The 18,858-nt window shown below is 38.0% G+C and overlaps 1 protein-coding gene across 24 annotated transcripts in view; it reads right to left on the bottom strand.

Annotated features, from left to right (window-relative positions):
- LRRFIP2 (LRR binding FLII interacting protein 2) overlaps positions 1 to 18,858 on the bottom strand; it is a 107,881-nt gene that overhangs the window by 34,507 nt on the left and 54,516 nt on the right. For 11 of the 24 annotated variants that reach the window (XM_032861233.1, XM_032861232.1, XM_032861249.1 and 8 more), the window contains 9 exons: positions 18,575 to 18,649; positions 17,240 to 17,287; positions 17,114 to 17,158; positions 16,229 to 16,276; positions 15,705 to 15,761; positions 13,124 to 13,201; positions 10,571 to 10,660; positions 3,440 to 3,484; positions 1,993 to 2,109 (listed from right to left, as the gene is read on the bottom strand). In XM_032861233.1, coding sequence (XP_032717124.1) covers positions 1,993 to 2,109; positions 3,440 to 3,484; positions 10,571 to 10,660; positions 13,124 to 13,201; positions 15,705 to 15,761; positions 16,229 to 16,276; positions 17,114 to 17,158; positions 17,240 to 17,287; positions 18,575 to 18,649 — 603 coding nt within the window. The remainder of the gene's footprint in view (positions 1 to 1,992; positions 2,110 to 3,439; positions 3,485 to 10,570; positions 10,661 to 13,123; positions 13,202 to 15,704; positions 15,762 to 16,228; positions 16,277 to 17,113; positions 17,159 to 17,239; positions 17,288 to 18,574; positions 18,650 to 18,858) is intronic. The other 13 variants (XM_032861250.1, XM_032861252.1, XM_032861251.1 and 10 more) reach the window with 5 other exon arrangements.

Below are 18,858 nucleotides of genomic sequence, written 5' to 3'. Positions count from 1 at the left end.
GTTTATCTTACTCAACTCTGCACCCCCAGCACCTACGCCTGGTACTTAGTAAGAGCTTGGTAAATACTGATACTTGCAAAGTCATGCCATGTCGGCCAGGCGCAGCTCTCCTTCCTCCTGACTGCCACTGCTACAAACCTCGCCACCCTCTAACCACTGGCCTGCTTTTATAGGCTACCCGCCTCATAAGCCGGACTCCGGCTCCAACCCACCGACAGTCTCACTCAGTACCCCAGTCCCCACCTCCTCCTCACTGCGTCAGCACCACGGAACCTCCTCCACATTCGGCCTTCCTCCATCTGCACCCTAGGCATTCCTCTCGCCCACTCAGGCACTCTGCTCCTCGGTCACCCTCTCCTTCCTTTGCCTTCCTGTCCTCTCTCTACTGGCTCAAGTCAAGCAATGAAAATAATATTTAAGCCCACCTTTGAAAGAAAACACAACCTCTTAGTCTCCTATCTCTTTCTGCTATTGACCAATCAATTCCAGTATTCTCTTCAGAGCGAGTTTCCTGCATCTTCTTCCATCACAGTTTTGACTTCACTATTCAGCCACAGGGTACTGCTCCCCTCACCTCCAGTGTTTCCTCCAATCTGGGGTTACTCTTTACGAATGTAAATCAGATACTCTCAACTCCCCTTTTTAATATCCCACAGTTGCCAGGAGAAAACCAAATGCATCCTAGGCTCCCATACATGAGGCTTTGTGGACTGGGCCACGACTACTTCCTGGTCTGCCCCCTCGCCCACCTCTCCTCCTCACTTCTCATCCTACCCTCAGGCAACTGTAGTATACCAGAAGGTTCTTTGAAGTTCTGAGAAAGGCTTTGCCCTTCAACTATGCCTGGTTCATTTGTATTCTTCCTTCATACCTTAGCTCAGAGTGTGTCTCCTCTGAAAAGCCTTTTGTTATCTCTTCTCCTAGTCCAACATAGCTGACCCATCTCTGAATGGACTTAATAGCCCTATTCTGGCTATGACCTAGTATCACACAACTTGGTTTTCCTGGTTTCTATCAGTTTGTCTTCCCTATGAAACAGTGAACTCCTGAAGTTCACAGTGTGTTTCACAGCCTGAATCTCTGGGGCCAAGGGCTCAATAAATGTTGAGTGAATGAATGAATGAATGAATGCAATTTTTATTACTACACTTCCCCCATTGCTCGAAAATAGCAGGTTCAGCAAATAGACATTCAAATACATTTTGAAAGTCCTCATTTTTAGCAAGATGGGATTGGGAGGGAGATAAACCATAAGTGACTCTTAATCTCACAAAACAAACTGAGGGTTGCTGGGGGGAGGGGGGTTGGGAGGGGGGATGGGGTTATTATGGACATTGGGGAGGGTATGTGCTATGGTGAGTGCTGTGAAGTGTGTAAACCTGGCGATTCACAGACCTGTACCCCTGGGGGAAAAAATATATCTTTATAAAAAATAAAATTAAAAAAAAAAAAAAGAAAGAAAAAAAAAAAAAGTCCTCATTTTTAAAATAAAAACGTTAATAAGATGGGGACTCAACCCAGGGGACTCAACTCCGGTATTTCTCTTATCCCAAATATCACTACACTGATCATGGAAAATTGAGAGATAACTATATTCAAGCAGCCAAATAATACCATAATGGCTCAAAAGACTAACAATTTCTAGAGTCTGATTCCTTGCATATTCATATATTTTCCATTTAAAATATGGCCAATTATTTCTGAGAGAATCACTTTACATACGTTAACAAGTTTTTTGGCATCTGTAAATTAGCAGAACTCATTCCAATATCATCAAATGTTCAGGAAAGAGAACAGAAAAATGAATTAACTAATCTCCTTCCTTTCAGACCTGAGTCACATTCTTGAACTATCTTTAACGATTTTTTTTAAAGAACTCATAGTCCTTTCCTTTTTACTAAGTCACATTAAATGTTAAATAGTTCCAGTATACTATAACACAAAGAAGCCAAAAAACAGTTTTGAAAAAGCAAACCGAAGACTGCAGTTTACCCGCAATTCACTTAATGAGGTGTCTGGATCTACTAAGCTGCTGGTGTCTCCACTCCCTCGTCTGGATGAGTTTCCACTTAGAGGGGTTGTTGCTGAGGCAGAATTCCGAGATGAAGGCTGGAGAAAGAGGAAGGGGACACATCTAAGTCTTCTTTCTTTCCAAATACGTTTGCCGTAGAAACTAAAATGGGCTTGGGGTGAGATGTGTGTGAGAACGTGCAGACAATGTAGACGCTGTGGGAAGAAGGTATCCAGAGAAGGGCCCAGGCATACTACGCATAACTTTGTTCACTTCAACACTTTACTGGAATCTAGAATTCATAATAACAAAGGAAATAGTTTGTGTGCAAGTTGTTTTCTAAGTTTATCTTTGCTATATCGTAAACAACACTGGGTGGGGTGAGCACATCAGATTAATTTAAAACAGTTCAGGACTTATAACTGGTATGCTGATTAGCAGTCCTACTGAGTTCCTAAAGCTGCTCCTTTAGAATCTTTTCTTTTTCTAATACTTGGATAGAGCTGGAAACAAAATTGGCAGCTCGAGCAAATTGTGTATCACTATGAATTTAGACTGCTAGTCCCACAGTTAGTTTAAATGTGAGATTATGCTACTGGATTAATAAATGACACACACCTACGCTGTCCGATACAGCAGCCATTAGCCATGTGAGGCTACTTAGCATCTGACATATGGCTAGTGCAAATTGAGATTTTATTTTTAATTGTATAATACATAACCAGATCTCAAAGGCTTTGCATGGAAAAAACGAATGTAAAATATCTCATTAATACTTTTTCACATAGATTACATTGACAAATTTGGGTTAAATAAAATATACTATTTAAATAAATTTTACCTACTTCTTTTAACTGTTGTTAATAAGGCTACTAGAAAATTTAAGCTCAACATATATGTGGGGTACATTTGTGGCTTGCCTATATCTCTATCAGACAGAGCTGGTGTATCTTTTTTGGGTATAGCATGAAATTAATCCTGATAATTTCCCAAAGATGACTTTCTAAAAATATACTAGAAGTTAGAGACTTTAACACAAAACAACTCTTAGAAAAGGATTATTTTACCCCAAAAAAAAGATTAAGTATGGGGGGGACCTTCAGAGTTTGTCACCACCATTCCTAAAGACACTTCATTTTCAGTGTTTAATGGCTTCTTCTCAAGATCAAATTCTAGGGAATGAAAATCGAAAGAGCAGCCAAAAGCTTAAGAAGTGACATTCAAGGAAATAAAATGCAGTGTCTTTTCTCTTCCCAGTGCTTCACATGATTCAACCTCAGAGGAATTTGGGGGGTCAAGGACAGGAAATAGATGAAGAAAGGAAGAGTAGCTCCACCAGTTCAAATGTAGTAAAATAATGAAATAGCAATAGAAATTAAGTTTAATTGACCTTGAGAATCTAATTCCCTTAGGAATTTATGTACTCACCCTTGTGTAATTCTCAGCATACTGTTTGTCAGATTTTTCATCCAACTAGAAAAGACCAGAGATAAAAATCAGTAAAGATGCTTAGCATGCTGGGGGTTTTTGAGGGAAAAAAGAAGTGACCTCATTTGAGTTCTCCAAGTTCAACCGATGTTTGGAACCTAAAAGTAAACAAATTGAAACTGAAATAAAAGTTGAGACACATAAGACAAAATGTCAAGAACTTTAGTTCTTATCCTAAGGATGACATGCGGTAAGCAAGCTATCCTTATGCAAAAGTTTAGAATTTGCAGATTTTCTTTTCATGATATTTGAAACATGTTAAAGAAAAACATGTAAACTTGAGCTTTGGCAATGGAAATATTAACACCAAAAAAAACCCTTGTACACATGAAAAGGAAAAGACTGGTAAAATCAAAAGCCAAAAACTTTATTATCTAAACATTATTAGGACACAGGACACAAAGATTAAGATGAGTACACTTGGCCAAAAAAGTTCAAATTTGATTAAAGCAAGTTAAATATATCATCAAAAAAGATTTCCCCCACAGCTCTTAAGGATTCAGTTCTTTGGCTTTTTTTGTTTTTTTACTTTTTTAAGCAATGCATGCCCATGTGTCAAAAAAAAAAAAAAACCCAGCACAAAAGGGTATGTGAAGTATAAACCTCTCTCCCTAATATACCAAACCCAAACCTTCCAATTCTTCATCCAAGGGCAACCAGCCCCCAAGTCTTTAACAAACGCTAAAGTTAGGTCCCAAATATATTCTATATCTTCTTTTTTTCCAAGTTTCAGAGATTAAAGAAACTACCTCATTTTTCTTCTTGGCATTTATTACTCCCTAATCCCATGATATTTATTCACTTATTTATCATTTGATCTCTTTCTCTTTATCGTATGCTCTATGTCTCTATGATCATTTCTGCATTCCTAACATCAAAAATAGCACCTAGCATACAGAAGGATTCACAGTTTGCTGGGCAAATGAGTAAATGAATCATACCCCATCTGTATTTACAGACTTACTTCATTTACTTTAACAACAGCATAGTGTCCTATCGTCTGGGCACGTCTGGGCACACCATAACGGAGTTATCCTATCTTCTGCAGATAGGATTAGTGTTTCTTTCATAAAGAGAGGTACCTTAGAGGTCTAATTCCAAACCCTGACCTTACAGCTGAGGAAAGAGAAATTCAAGAGGTGAAAGATTTTCCTCAAAGTTGCACGACTACTAAACGTCAGGGCTGAGTCCAGATCTCGGGTTTGTGAATCTTTAACCCTGTGTTCATATAATTTACCTGTATATACTGCCCCAATTACTATTAGGGGGAAAAAATCACAGAGAGATTTAACTAAATGAAAATATATCGAGACTCCAACTCCTAGATCAACCCTCCCAGCCCAATCTAGAAAAAAGATTTTAACTTTCCTCAATTAATTATTAAAACACAAAATGTCATTATTTGTCTCTATTCAGATCACTTCATTCTAACTTCCTCATATTTGAAAGTTTTCCTGTTCTTTTTCATTGCCCACATTTATCATGTTCATTTTTTTCCTCTCAGTGTTTATATAAAAGGTGTTTACTTTATTCAGTAATATAAATACTATCTTGGACTTTGATCTTTTTGCTTCTTTTTATTGTAATACTCTTAAAAAAGAATTGATTTTAGTTAACTTTGATTTTTTTAAAAATCACATATAAAATGTTTTTGAAAACAAACCATTACAGTAGTTTTTAATACTGGCAATTACTGTCGCAAAAAGGAATAACCTTCCATCACATTTATACTAGTAAACACAATGCCTGATACTTAAGAGTGTTATTCTTCAGAATCAAAGAAATACTGTAACTGAATAAAACAGCCATATATTCCTCAGAGTATATCCCACCCCTCTTCTACTAATGAGTTAAACAGAAAAGCAACATTCAGAAACACTCTTCTAAGTCTATCTGAAATCCTGGCTCACAAAACGACCCCCCAAATCCACCTATTTTTCTTAACAGTCAACTTGGAATGATCTTACATTTCAGAAGCTGCATCACTGAACTAGTCCATCGCAATGTTGACTATATTGCTTTCACTGTCTTCTGACAGATCCCAAGAGTCGCAACCCAAACTGATCATGCGCCAAACCTCAGGGATTGTTAAGGCAGCAAAAAATGCCAAGAGCAGCCATGCCGCAGTCCAGTCATTTGCGCTGCAGTGACTTGGCCAGAGACTCCAGTTCTCACTTCTCAGATTGTGTTATACTATGTGCTGTCTTCCATTTAGACAAAAAGCTACTTGAAACCTGCTGTTCTAAAAGCCCCAGTGCTCTCTCTAGCAGCCCGGAGTGCTGTACAACAGCTCTGCAATGACACACTAGTTTCCATGATGATGACCCAGAGTCTGCCAGATCCTGAAAAGGCTTTTCAATGGAATAATATTTAATCATGCTTAATATATTAAGGTATAAAATAGGGAAAGGTTGGTTTTCAGCTATAGGATGAGCAAGAGGATCTAATGCAAAACATGGTGACTACAGCTGATAAATAAAAAACTGTATAAGTAACAGTGGAAAATATGAATATGTACTAATATATAAAACATTTCTAAGATTAGTAAGTGAGAAATCAGAAAACAAAGGCTGCATATACGATATGGTCACAATTCTGTAAAACATGCAAATTAAACTGAGATAGAAACAATACTAAAAGTAAATCAAGTTGCTAAAAAAAAAAAAGTAAAAAAAAAAAAAAAACCTCACAGCAGAAAAACACTAAGCAAAGCTTCCCCTCCTCTGTCCCCCGCAAATAAGGCCCTCGGGTCTTAGTCATTAATGTTAACTATAGCTTACTATTCTCAAAAAGCTTCAAGTAAATATCATGTCATTGTATCCTTAAATAATTAAATAGGTAATTTTCCAATCAAGAAAATGGCTTCTTTGATAGCTGGAACTTGGAAGTCAGCTAACAAGCTTGCAGTATTTCATATTAGTATTAATGTGAAAAGAAGAGCAAGGGAATCTGGGTGGCTCAGCTGGTTAAGTGCTGGACTCTTAATTCCGGCTCATGTCATGATCTCAGGGTCCTGAGATAGAGCCCCATAACCAGCTTCCTGCTTAGTAGGAAGTCTGCTGGAGATGCTATCTCATTCTCCCTCCCCCTTCCTCCCTGTCCCCTCTGCTAGCACACACTCCTGTGTGTACACTGTCTCTCTAATAAACAAATCAAAAGAAAAAAAGAGCACATGGCAGCAGACTTTATATTCCAATTTGAATGCTTAAGAGTTCTAAAGTAGTATTTTCCTAAAGGATTTCAAATTATAATACTAGTAAACAAAACCTTAAATATAATCTTTCCCACATTTCAGTGATAAATGCCTTTGCCTTATTTATGCCTGGGACATCTGAAAATGCTTTGCTCTTGACATTAGAGATTACGGATTGTTTCTCTTTAAATCTAAACTCCTTAAATATTTGTTGAAATTAGTACATGTGAGAAATATTTCTTAGAATACAAACTTGTCAAATCCTTGAAACTCCTTGTTTCTTCTTAAAAGAAAGATATTTATTTATTCTCTAGTTAAAAGGCCCTTTGAACTTCATTTCAGCATATGGCTACTTAGTTCGACAGATAACTTTTCGTTACTAAAATGGTAAAATACAATTGAACCTTTTATATTGAAATAGAAAATTCTAGTTGTAAATACATTCTGAATATGTCATTTAAAAGAGTTGTTTAGAGGGGTGCCTCAGTGGCTCAGATGATTAAGCATCTGCCTCTTGATTTTGGCTCAGGTCATGATCTTGGGATCATGAGATCAAGCCCCAGGTCAGGCTCTATACTGGAAGAGTGTGGAGCCTGAGAGTGGAGCTGGCTTAAAATTCTCTTTACCCCTCTCCCTTCCCCTTGTGTGCACCCACTCTCTCTCTCTCAAAAGGAAAACAAGATTTTTTTTAAAGAGTTGTTTAGAAATAAAGACCTGTATCTTGTTCTCATTATACTTTTTTTCTTAAAAGGGTATCAGAGATTTGAGGGCACCTGGGTGGCTCAGTCGGTTAAGCATCTGCCTTCTGCTCAGGTCATCATCCCAGAGTCCTGGGATTGAGTTCCACATCTGGCTTCCTGCTCAGAGGGGAGTCTGCTTCTCCCTCTCCCTCTACTCCTCCTCCCCTCTGTTCGTGGTGTGTGTGTGTGTCTCTCTCTATCTCTCGCTCTCTCAAATAGATAAAATCTTTAAAAAATTAAAAAAGAATATCAGAGACCTGATATAATTGAGCTATGCATATCTGATATATATAACTTTCAGCATGCAGCACCCATTCTGCCAACTGTAACAGTAAATCTAATGTAATATATATGATCAGAAGATAAAGGTATTCATATTAAGGCATTTGAATTAACTTAATGTATTTATAGTTTCATTTAATATAGTTCTTGGAGTCTAATCCTCTAACTTCTAATGTTATATATGGATGTGATAATATGATCAAAAATTCTGTCTGATGGTTAAAAAAGATAAACAACCAGAAAAGTGAAGACTGATTCTCTAACCACAGAAGGGAAGGGAGCAATTAATTTTAATAATCTCCTAAAGCAAAAATGGCTGAGGATTTCATTCAGAAATGGTCTATTAACAATCAGTAAAATGAAAGCACATTTACGTCCTTTTCCCCAGCCTGATGGATGGGACAAAGGAAGAGTGCAGAAGAAAAGACCAGAGGCTAGAGCAATCATAAAAACTATATAATGAGTTTTGGCAAATCTGGGCCTGGCACCCTTTTTCAGCACTCTTAGTTCAGAAGTTATAAATGCAGCAGAATGTATACATATGTCTGATCCACGATGGGGAAGCCTAAAAGTGTCTTTTAAAATTTTGAATTCATTGTCAGCATTTTAAAATCAGGATATTTCACATAAAAATGCAAATTCCCGGGACGCCTCGGTGGCTCAGTTGGTTAAGCGGCTGCCTTCGGCTCAGGTCATGATCCCAGCATCCTGGGATCGAGTCCCACATCAGGCTCCTTGCTCGGCAGGGAGCCTGCTTCTCCCTCTGCTTCTGCCTGCCTCTCTGTCTGCCTGTGCTCACTCACTCTCTCTCCCTCTGTCTCTGACAAATTAAAAAAAAAAAAAAAAAAAAAGCAAATTCCCTAGCTTATCATATCAAAAAGTGGTGTGGGCGTGATCTTACTAAATCAAGTTCACTTTCCATTTATCTACAATGAGTTGCATGGCTATCCTTTAAAAGAAATAATATTAGAAAAAATTCTTGCTCTAGAGAGAGGAACAGCAAATATTTAGGCTTTGCCATACGGCAAAATTAAGGATATCATATAGGTACTTAGATAATCATGAAAAAAATATATATATAAACCATTAGCTCACAGGCTATAAAATAAGAGGGTGCTGGCCAGATTTGCCAACCACTGCTCTAGAGAGTCTTTTAGGTTATAAGGCATACAGTGTGATGCTTTGATATAATGATGCATATATATCAAATCGTCACGTTATATACCTTAAATATGTACACTTTTTATTTAAAGATATGTAAATAAATCAAAATAACTATCTGGGTAAAGAAAAGAGTTATATTAAATTAGCAGAAGTAGGGAGACTTTTTTTTAAACTATCAAGCTTCTCACTGCTGTGTAGTTACTAAAATAAATTGCCAAGAAATACATGTAAGGAGGGCAGAACCACCATCACTAATTAAAGGCTAACAGAATTCAAAGTTTTTAAGAAAAAAGAGATGTATAAAATAAATTAAATTGTTTATATCTACCCAAAAAAAGGCTGCTAAGCAAATCATTAAAATGAGCAATATTTCAGGGGAAAAACTTGGGAGCCAATCTTCCAACTCGGCATACAGATTCCCTGATCTGACAGAGAGCAAGACAGGGCTGCTATACAGCCAGGTTTGAGACCCAACAATCTGGAATACTTAAGGACCACAATTAAAATTATTTTCCAAATTAAAGTCATTCAAAACTAGCTATTTAAATACAACCAGCAATGTGCTAAATATAAATAATATCTCTTCATTCAAAAACTAACTTTTTGGGGTGCCTGGGTGGCTCAGCCGGTTAAAGCCTCTGCCTTCAGCTCAGGTCATGATCCCAGGGTCCTGGGATCAAGCCCCACATCGGGATCTCAGCTTGGCGGGGAGCCTGCTTCCTCCTCTCTCTCTCTGCCAGCCTCTCTGCCTACTTGTGATTTCTGTCTGTCAAATAAATAAAATCTTAAAAAAAAAAAAAAAAACCTAACTTTTTGGCTAGGAAACACTGTCTCTCACCTGCTTCAAAGTGCTTGAAAGTCAGACAGCACTGGTCTATGGGCAAAACAGAACTAATTCCAGCAAAAATAGGAGGTGTGAAAGAGAAAAAGAGGCTATTAGATCAGGCAGAGGGGTATCTGCTGCCTGGAATTCTTTCATTAAGAGAAATGCCTCGAGGCATCTCTACTGGACAATCTTTCCTAAATTTAGTTCCCAATAAACGTGAAAGCAATGGATAGGCATTTCTTCAAGATAATGTCATAGTCCAAATGATTAAAATCTAGTCAGATTCTTCCCAGTTACCGTAAATTAGTGATACTTTACTAAATAGTATTTTCTATTGTTCAACCTTCAAAATCTGTCTAGTACTTTATATACTCACTGAAATAAAAAGGGAAGAAAAAATTTAAGACCGATCAGGAATATCTATATATGGGCTAGGTATTAGGTTTTAAGGAATTATTTTTATTTTTATTTTTATTTTTATTAGGTATGATAATGGTAGAGTGAACATGAAAAAGAAATTCTCAATTGGAGATGCATAATGAACTACTGGGAAATACCATGGATCTGCTTTAAAATAATTCAGAGGAAAAGAAAGACATGAAGCAAAACTGGCAGAACACTGGTAGTTGTTGGAGCTGCTGATGGGTTCTACAGGGGAAAATTTTCACAGAAAAGTTTTTGTGTTTTTTTTAATCAGAGCATATCAGTATATACATTCCAAAACAAAACAAATAACTATATTTTAGGTTACTGTATTCCAATAAAAATTAAAGCAGCAAATTAAGATCCTAACTTTCAAATAGCTAATGTATTAGCCATTAGTCACAGGCTGAGACACCACAACCACTCCCATGCAAGACACTCACGCTGATCAAATCAGGGATATTGACGTCATCCACCTCAGAGACTACACTCCCCCTGCGATTGGAGCGACTAAAATAATCGGCGGTAGAAACCTTTCAATCAGAAAAAGTGACATGCTTTAAAGGTTAAGAAAAAAGAGAGGAAAAGGATAAGAACAATGGCATGCAAGGGAAAAAAATACTGTTTTGGTGCTTGATCTAGTATCACGCAATGAGGAAACCGCTGCAATGAACCTACTCAAAAAAGTAGAAAAGAAATGTAAAAGGGGTCCTAAAGGAAATCACAGCTCCCTAAAATAAGCCTTTGTGCACCTTAACTCAAGCTGTAGCCCACAGAGATCATGTAATGGCTAAGGGCCGGCCAAGGCTCCCATGTTGAGCACTTGCATCATCCTCACTAAGAGAGTACTGACCTAAGGCCTCTACCATATTTCAAAAATGTACAGTGCATTATAGCTCTCAACTCTGTTAAGCATATATATGCTCAACACAGCGTTCTTCGCAGGTTATTTACTGCACCTTTTGCCCAATTTCTACATTTCCCTCTTTTTCATATTCCTCCAGACCAGGATCTCTGGGGCAAAATAATGAAGAACTACACTGGCCCCTTTCTGGTTCCCTACTCAGTCTTTTCCCACCTGAGACTTTGTCATTGGCCTAGAAAGCTCTTCTCCGGCTCTTCAAGCAGCTGGCTCCTCCCATTTCAAGTCCAGCTCAAAGGTCACTTCCCTTGGGGAAGCCTTCTCTGGCCATCCCATCCAAAGGGAGGCACACCTGCACATGCATCCCTCAATGTGCTCCGTCCTATCACCTGTTTTTCTCTTCACAATCCCTGGAGTTACTTCACTTTTCTTCCTTTGTTTACTTGTTTATTTTCTATTTCTTTCACTAGGATATATGCTCCATTAAGTCAGAAATCCAGTATGTCTAGCCTACCATATTATTCACAGAACTTAATACAGTGCCTCACATATAACAGGTACTCCATAAACATTTGTCGAATTAATAAGTAAGGAGTATTTTGGGGCGCCTGGGTGGCTCAGTGGGTTAAGCCGCTGCCTTCAGCTCAGGTCATGATCTCAGGGTCCTGGGATCGAGTCCCGTATCGGGCTCTCTGCTCGGCAGGGAGCCTGCTTCCCTCTCTCTCTCTCTCTGCCTGCCTCTCTGTCTACTTGTGATCTCTCTCTGTCAAATAAATAAATAAAATCTTTAAAAAAAAAAAAATAAGTAAGGAGTATTTTTTACCTCACTCATCAGATTTCCTTACCTCAGCTCTGTCTGATTACCTTATTTAAAAACTTTTCCCTTCCAGGAAGGGAATCTGAAAGTCCATCCGGAGACAAAGGCGGCTTACAAGTGTGAAGTTTTGCTAAGGGCTAGTGCAGTCAAGCAATACTATTTTTATTTATAGTAATTATAATACAACTTAGATTTAGATATACCTACTATTTTAATGGTTCCTACTGTCTCAAGAATTTTGTAGTTATTCTCCATATAGTAATTCATTTAATGCATATATATTAAGCTTACCTACAAGGACAATTATTAAGATCCCCATTACAAATAAATTGCCACTAACGCAACTAATAGGTTGTAGAAGTGGCTCAAACCAGGCATCATTACTTTAAAGTACCTGCCTGCCCTTTCTACTCCATCACTCTCCAAAGGGCTTTCAGGTGTTCTGGCTTGTTTTTTCTCCTTCAGCTCTGAGGATGAGCATTAACTGTCTCACCAACGGACCACAACTGCCTTAATTAGATCACTGCATTTTTGGCAACAAATCTCACAAACACTTGGTGTTCCCCTTTCCTAGGACATCTTCAGGTTTATAGTCGTTCACAAAACATGGCTCTTTTCTAGCTCTAAGCTGACATATCATCCTTATCAATGTAATTTTCAAGTCAATTCTCAAATATAGCAAAAACATCAGCTCTTTGAAAAACTTCCAACATCATCAAAAGAATAATCTGAAATTACATAATTTGTATTTTGACGTAGCTATTTGTTGCTTCTACAATTATTATGATAGTTGCATTTTTAACCAGAATTTTTTACCAGGATTTCTAAATTTTGCCATCAATGACGCTTAAAAAGTTCTCAGGTCTTAAAAGACGTATGAACTATAAATAATACATCTCAAATTCACAGTGAAGAAAGCAACTCATGGCAACATGATCTGTAATCCATAGTTACAAGTTTTATGCAAAGAGGAGCATTCATTTTGCTGGAGAAACGTTTTTGTTTCTGGTGAATTGTGCACATAAATACATGCACATAAAACAGCAACAAAGAATAAAAAGTGAAAAATCCTTCAAATACACAAAGACCAGCACCTAAGAGGTGTAAAGAGGCAAGTTACTGATGAAAGCTTCCATAGCCCACAGAGAATACATATTCACAGGGACACATTTTTTAAGGCAAATTATTCATATAAGCTAAATTTGAGGAAACTGCTCATTTTTGTCAAATGCAAATTTCACTTTCCAGTAGAGTTCATGGGATCACATATAGGGGGGCAATTTAAAAACTTATAAGTGTATGAGTCTGCATACAAACCACGCTCACCACACTGTCCCTTCGCCCACGACTGGCACGACCAGAAGACGCAATGCTTGCAGTGTCATCATCGGGAAACTACAGATATTAAAAGCAGATAATGAAAAACATGTGATGCCACTACAGATCTTACCTGGCTGTAAGCACATTAGGCAAGGTTTGGGGAAGCATGCAATTACTCTCCAAGAGCCTATCGCTGGCACCAGCTATTGTGCACCGTCAGACAGAAAAGTGGCTTCTAAGTGTAATAAACCATCATTGAAAACCAAATGGTATTTCCAAAAAGCACACAGAATAAAATACTACTTTATCTTTTATTTAAGTTACAGAAAAAAGAGGACAGGACTGGAGGGCTAGGGCATAAATAGACCAACAAAAAACAGCTAGGGATTTCATGCTTTTTAACCACTAGGCCCTTTGGGAAGCCCATCAGGGGGTCAACAAGTATACTTAATGCATAAGTTTGGGAGAAAAAAATATAAGAATATCTTCAAGTGAAGTACGTCAAACACGGAATTTCCTACCAGCAAGGACTGAAATGATGATTCTTATTTTCCTTTATTCATTCCTATGCAATGAGTGGAGATATTTCTAACATCACCCTAGAGTTTTCTTCCTATTTCATAAGCAGCAGGAGGCTCATCTTCCATTGTGTATAGGTTACCTCTATTCTGACATCACTGAGGAACCATTCTGGCATCACCAAGATATAACTTTGAACCCAACTTGCAAATGAAACAACATGTAGCCAGCACACAAGGACAAGGTTCTACACTTGACGGAAAATATATTACCATGATTTTATTGGCAAGGGGCCATAACATTGGTACATTAAAAATGCTACCAGGTCCAAGGACTGCCAAGTGGAATTTTATTACAGAGTGAGGTAAAAGTAAACTTCCTACTTATATCAAAAAGCCTTTATCTCCTAAACATTCCTGTGTACATTTTCATTAAGAATAGGAGTGGAATTCTTGAGAAGTGCCTCTTGGAAATGGCAGGAGAACAGAGCCCAATATGTATGTAAAAGAAAACCCATTTTGGCTCACCTATTCCACTCCACAAAGCAATTTGTATTGACCATTAAGAAACTGCTTTAATAATTTCTCCTATTTGACACTGTCAAGAATAACAAAGTAGTTCCTAAAGTCAACATTTGCCATTGGAAATGTAAATTAGTATATTCTTCTTGGCGGGCAATATGGCAATATGCCATCATAATTTAAACATATATACATCATTTATTTATTTTTTGACCCCATCATATATATAAATATATATATAAATATATATATAAACATATATATAAAGTAAATTTCTAATCATTAATTAGAAATTTACTTTATATGAGATCTATTCATAAGTACACAAAAATATATACGAAAGTCCACTATGCAAGTGTTTGCTGTAGCAAAAATCTAGCAACCTAAATATCCATCGACAGGGAGTGGGAAACACAAGCTTCCAGTTATATAATGATCAAGTGACGAGGACAAAAGCTACAGCATAGAGAATCTAGTCGATGGCACTGTAATCACATTGTATGGCGACAGATGGAAGCTACACTTGTGGGGAGCACAGCATAATACAGAGTTGTCAAATCACTAGGTTGTACACCTGAAACTAATGTAACCCCACCTTGAGTGTCAACTATACTTCAATTTAAAAACAAAAAATCAAAATAATACCTACCAAAAAATTAATATATCCAAGAAATCTTGAAAAAGAAATGTGCATCCCATACACTAGTGGGATAATATACTGCCACTAAAAAGAATGTGCTGACACAAAACTATCTCCAAAACGCATTCAGTAGAAAAGGAGACATATGGAAAGGGTCAGGAGACTTTTACTTTGGACTTTCCTTAAGCTAATATTACTTTTATAACTTAAAAAAATGTTTTAATATTCCAGAAAGATTAGGTGATTAGAATTGTCCCAGTTTTGTCTTTTATGTAAACAGTTGGGTTTTTTTTTTTAAAGATTTTATTTATTTATTTGACAGAGATTACAAGTAGGCAGAGAGGCAGGCAGAGAGAGAGGAGGAAGCAGGCTCCCTGCTGAGCAGAGAGATCGATGTGGGGCTCGATCCCAGGACTCGAGATCATGATCTGAGCCGAAGGCAGAGGCTTTAACCCACTGAGCCACCCAGGCGCCCCTGTAAACAGTTTTTAAAAGCTGGCTTGTTTTATTACTTCTCCTTTCACTCCATTGACTGAAGTGCTAGCAAGTGAAATGGCTCAATGCAGGAAGCCGAGACAGAAAGGAGAAACATAGGACAATCAACCTGTATAATGAGTTATCACTGCTGAAAAGATAAGAAGTTCACATTAAAAAAATACACATTTTTTAAAACTTCTAAAGGCACTGAAATTTCATTTCAGAAATTATGTGCTAAGTCAAATTCACAAAGTAAACACCAATTAGGACAAATTAGTATACTTGAGTTTGGGTACTTAAGGAAAATGATTATCCATGCCAAGAGAGTGAACACACATTCTTAATATTCCGAATTGTGAGCACAGATTAAGGAAACAACCCAAAGTATCTAAAAAGCATGCAAAGAGACCAGACAGCTCACCACGGGACTGCTTCGGGCCGAACTTGCTCTTGATGAGTAGTAACTGTATTCAGATGGCTATAAAGTTTCCAAGAAGAAAGGTTTTACAATAATGGTCAGCTCCTTTTCCTGCTGGGGGAATACATTTGTGACCCTGGATCTAAGTGGCCACTGGCTGCCGGGGAGAAGCTGACTGTTAATCCCAGGTCTAGAATTGTACTTCCCTCCCAACCCTCCAGATCTAGCAGCCCTTGGCTGGAGGGTGAGGAGGGGAAGGGGACACCCTGAGGAGCGCTGCTCCCATCCTCTTCCTCAGGGACTAATGAGCCCAAAAAGAAGTTTTTTCCACCTATATTCCCTTCATACTGTGAGCCATCATTTTCAGCAGGCAGTTCCTCACAACTTGGGTGAGAGTCACAACTGGTCAGCTCATGGGTCACAGCTTATAGAGCAATTGCAGGTGAGATTAAATGACTTTTTCTTTGTAAGTAAACTGTGCCCACCTACACAAGCCCCCCCCATCACCTCCCCCTGTTTGGACTTACAGTTCGAGACCCATAAGGGTTATATAATCCACCATCATACAATGACACCTAAAGAACAGAGGAAATACCACTCATCTATTTATTCAGGCATCAAAGTTGTTTTGGAAAATGTCACAATTTCTTCACAGTACTCAGTTCCAAAAAAGCATTGTAGAATGGTGTGTCAGGTGAGAATACTCACTGATTGCATAAAGTCCTACATCAGTCCCAAAACTTCAAACTCATACTTCATTTAAAAAGCACCATTACAGTATTTCTTTTCATCATCATGTTATGAAACTAGGAGAAGGAACTTTTACAAATTTATTCTCTCAAAAGAGCAAAATGAGCAAAAATGGAAAGTGAGGGACACACAGCATTTTGCCCATTGGCACAATAAAATGAAACTACAAAGCCTCACATTGCCAGTCTACTCGAACGGGCCACAGCACAACAAAGCAACAGCCTGAAAGCAACCAGCTCACAACTTGCACATTACACAGAGATAACGGCTTTTGCTTTCTAGTCAGCTTGCTTTATTAGACAGAGCCTAGTCTTAACATGGCCAAACCACAGTTGTCCCAAAGAAAAATACGACATCGGTGCATGGGCAACCATTTCACAAAGTATAAAGTGTAGTGGGGCCCATGCAAGTTTGTCTTCTCTACGGGAAACCAACTGTAAGCAAGGGCCTACCAATGGCCAGCAGTATCTGGAAGATAAGGCTGTTTTTTTCCTTACTACCCGAAAGGTTCTCATCTGAAGCACTGGCAGCACATTCTGCAGTGTAGGCAGCATTAAAGCCATGTGTCCTTGACTATTTTGTAGGAAAGCTGTCAAGCCAGGGTCAGCACCATGACAGTGGCTCCACCAGGAGTACACACATTGGAAGAGAAAAATACAAACCAGACTGGTACTTCTCAGCAGACCAGAATTTGCAGTAGAGGAGGCCTATGAAAAAAGCGCATGATTTAACCCAAAGAAAAGCAACTGGTAGCTCTGACGGCAACATGCTTCTCAGAAAGTACTAACCCTGGTACTCTTTGATGTCGCCAGAGGGTCACTACACAGGGAGGAAGACTGTTAAGAAACAAAAAACAAAACAGAACCAGATAATTCAGCAAAAGGAGACTTGGTCTCTCCATCACGAGAGCAGAAGCTGTTTATTCTGTACTGCATCATAATTCATTAGCATTTCCTGAGTGCTAAACGAGGTTAAGTAACATGTAAGGTGAGAAAAACTTAGCCATTAGAAATCTTTTTGAATACCCATTTTAAGGGATGAGAGAAACACCTAGAAAAGTTTTCTATAAAGGTGTTTTAAGTCCTACTGGGTTTTCAATAATAATGCTAGGAGATAAGGTGGCAAACTCAGAAAACACTCAAGAAAAGAGGGCCATCCACGGGGAGTACGGAGGTCAGTGGCCACACCCGGGTCACCAGTAGTTCCTGAGACACGTTTAAGACCTCACGGCAGGGGTCTGATGAGCTTGGCCTGGTTGCTGAGGAAGCAGGTAAATGACCTCCAAGTTATCACTACAAGTACTTTTTTCCAAATAGATTAGAAACCCTGTATTTCAAAACAGGCCATAGACAAACTGTCTTAGTTTAATCAGAAAAAACGGACTTGTCACAATGAATCCAAGGCACTAACAAGGCATAGCATTTTTAAAAATGGACTTAATTTTTCTACTGTCATTTGAAAATAATTTTCAACTCTTTTTTCCAAGCCCATCAGACAGGGCAAATAAGAGTATCTAGGTTGTGTGGGCAGGTTTTGACAAGGGAATTCTTTTCTGTGTACTATGTGCCACACATATTTCTGTTCAAATGTATGATGTGTCAAACATCTTGAAAAAACAAGGATTCTAACATTAAACAAATAATTATAATCTTCCCATCCCAATTACAGTTTAAATTTTTACATATAAGCTTTTATTAAAAGACCATCCACCATGATGTGCAGTGATGCCTACAACTTATTCTGAAATGCATCCCCCCAAAAAAGATAAATCAATGGATGGACAGATAGAAAGACAATAATAATAAAGGAAATATAATAAAATATTAATTGTACAATCTAAGTAGTAGGCACGTGGGTGGTTAATATATCATTCTTTGAACACTTTTGTATGTTAAATATTTTTCATTTAAAAAAACTGGGGAAACTCGTACTCATTTACAAATGTGGTGGTTCAATAATTCACATCATGTAAAGATATACAGACTCTATGAATTCAGTTACCACAAACTAGTGCACACACAGCCACTCACAGATTAGTTCTAACTAGTCAAAATGCAAAACCAGGGGTTAGAAGTATGTTAAAGTTGGATAAAACACACAAAGCCAAAAAGCTTGAGACAAACCCGAGTGTAGTAGGCAGAGGTGGGTTTGCTATGCCTAAGACTGCTATAGCTTCTCTGGTCAAAGTAGAGGCCGCTCTGCAAAAAGTAAAATTAAACACATTTTTCTTAGGTTAAACATTGGTGACAACACACAAAGGCAAACTCAGATACTACCTACCCTCTTTCCTCCAAAACAATGACTTTAAAGCATTGACTCGCATTAAGTAAAAGTCAAAATAATAATTATCTCAAATCTCAAAAAAAAGACTAATATTAAAGGTTAGCTGTACTCAAACCAAGTCATT

The sequence above is a fragment of the Lontra canadensis genome, unplaced genomic scaffold, assembly GCF_010015895.1.
Source record: "Lontra canadensis isolate GAN:19392208 unplaced genomic scaffold, GSC_riverotter_1.0 scaffold20, whole genome shotgun sequence".
NCBI classification, from domain to species: domain Eukaryota; kingdom Metazoa; phylum Chordata; class Mammalia; order Carnivora; family Mustelidae; genus Lontra; species Lontra canadensis.
The sequence above is the reverse complement of the archived record's forward strand: the minus strand, read 5'-3'. Positions and strand labels throughout refer to the sequence as shown.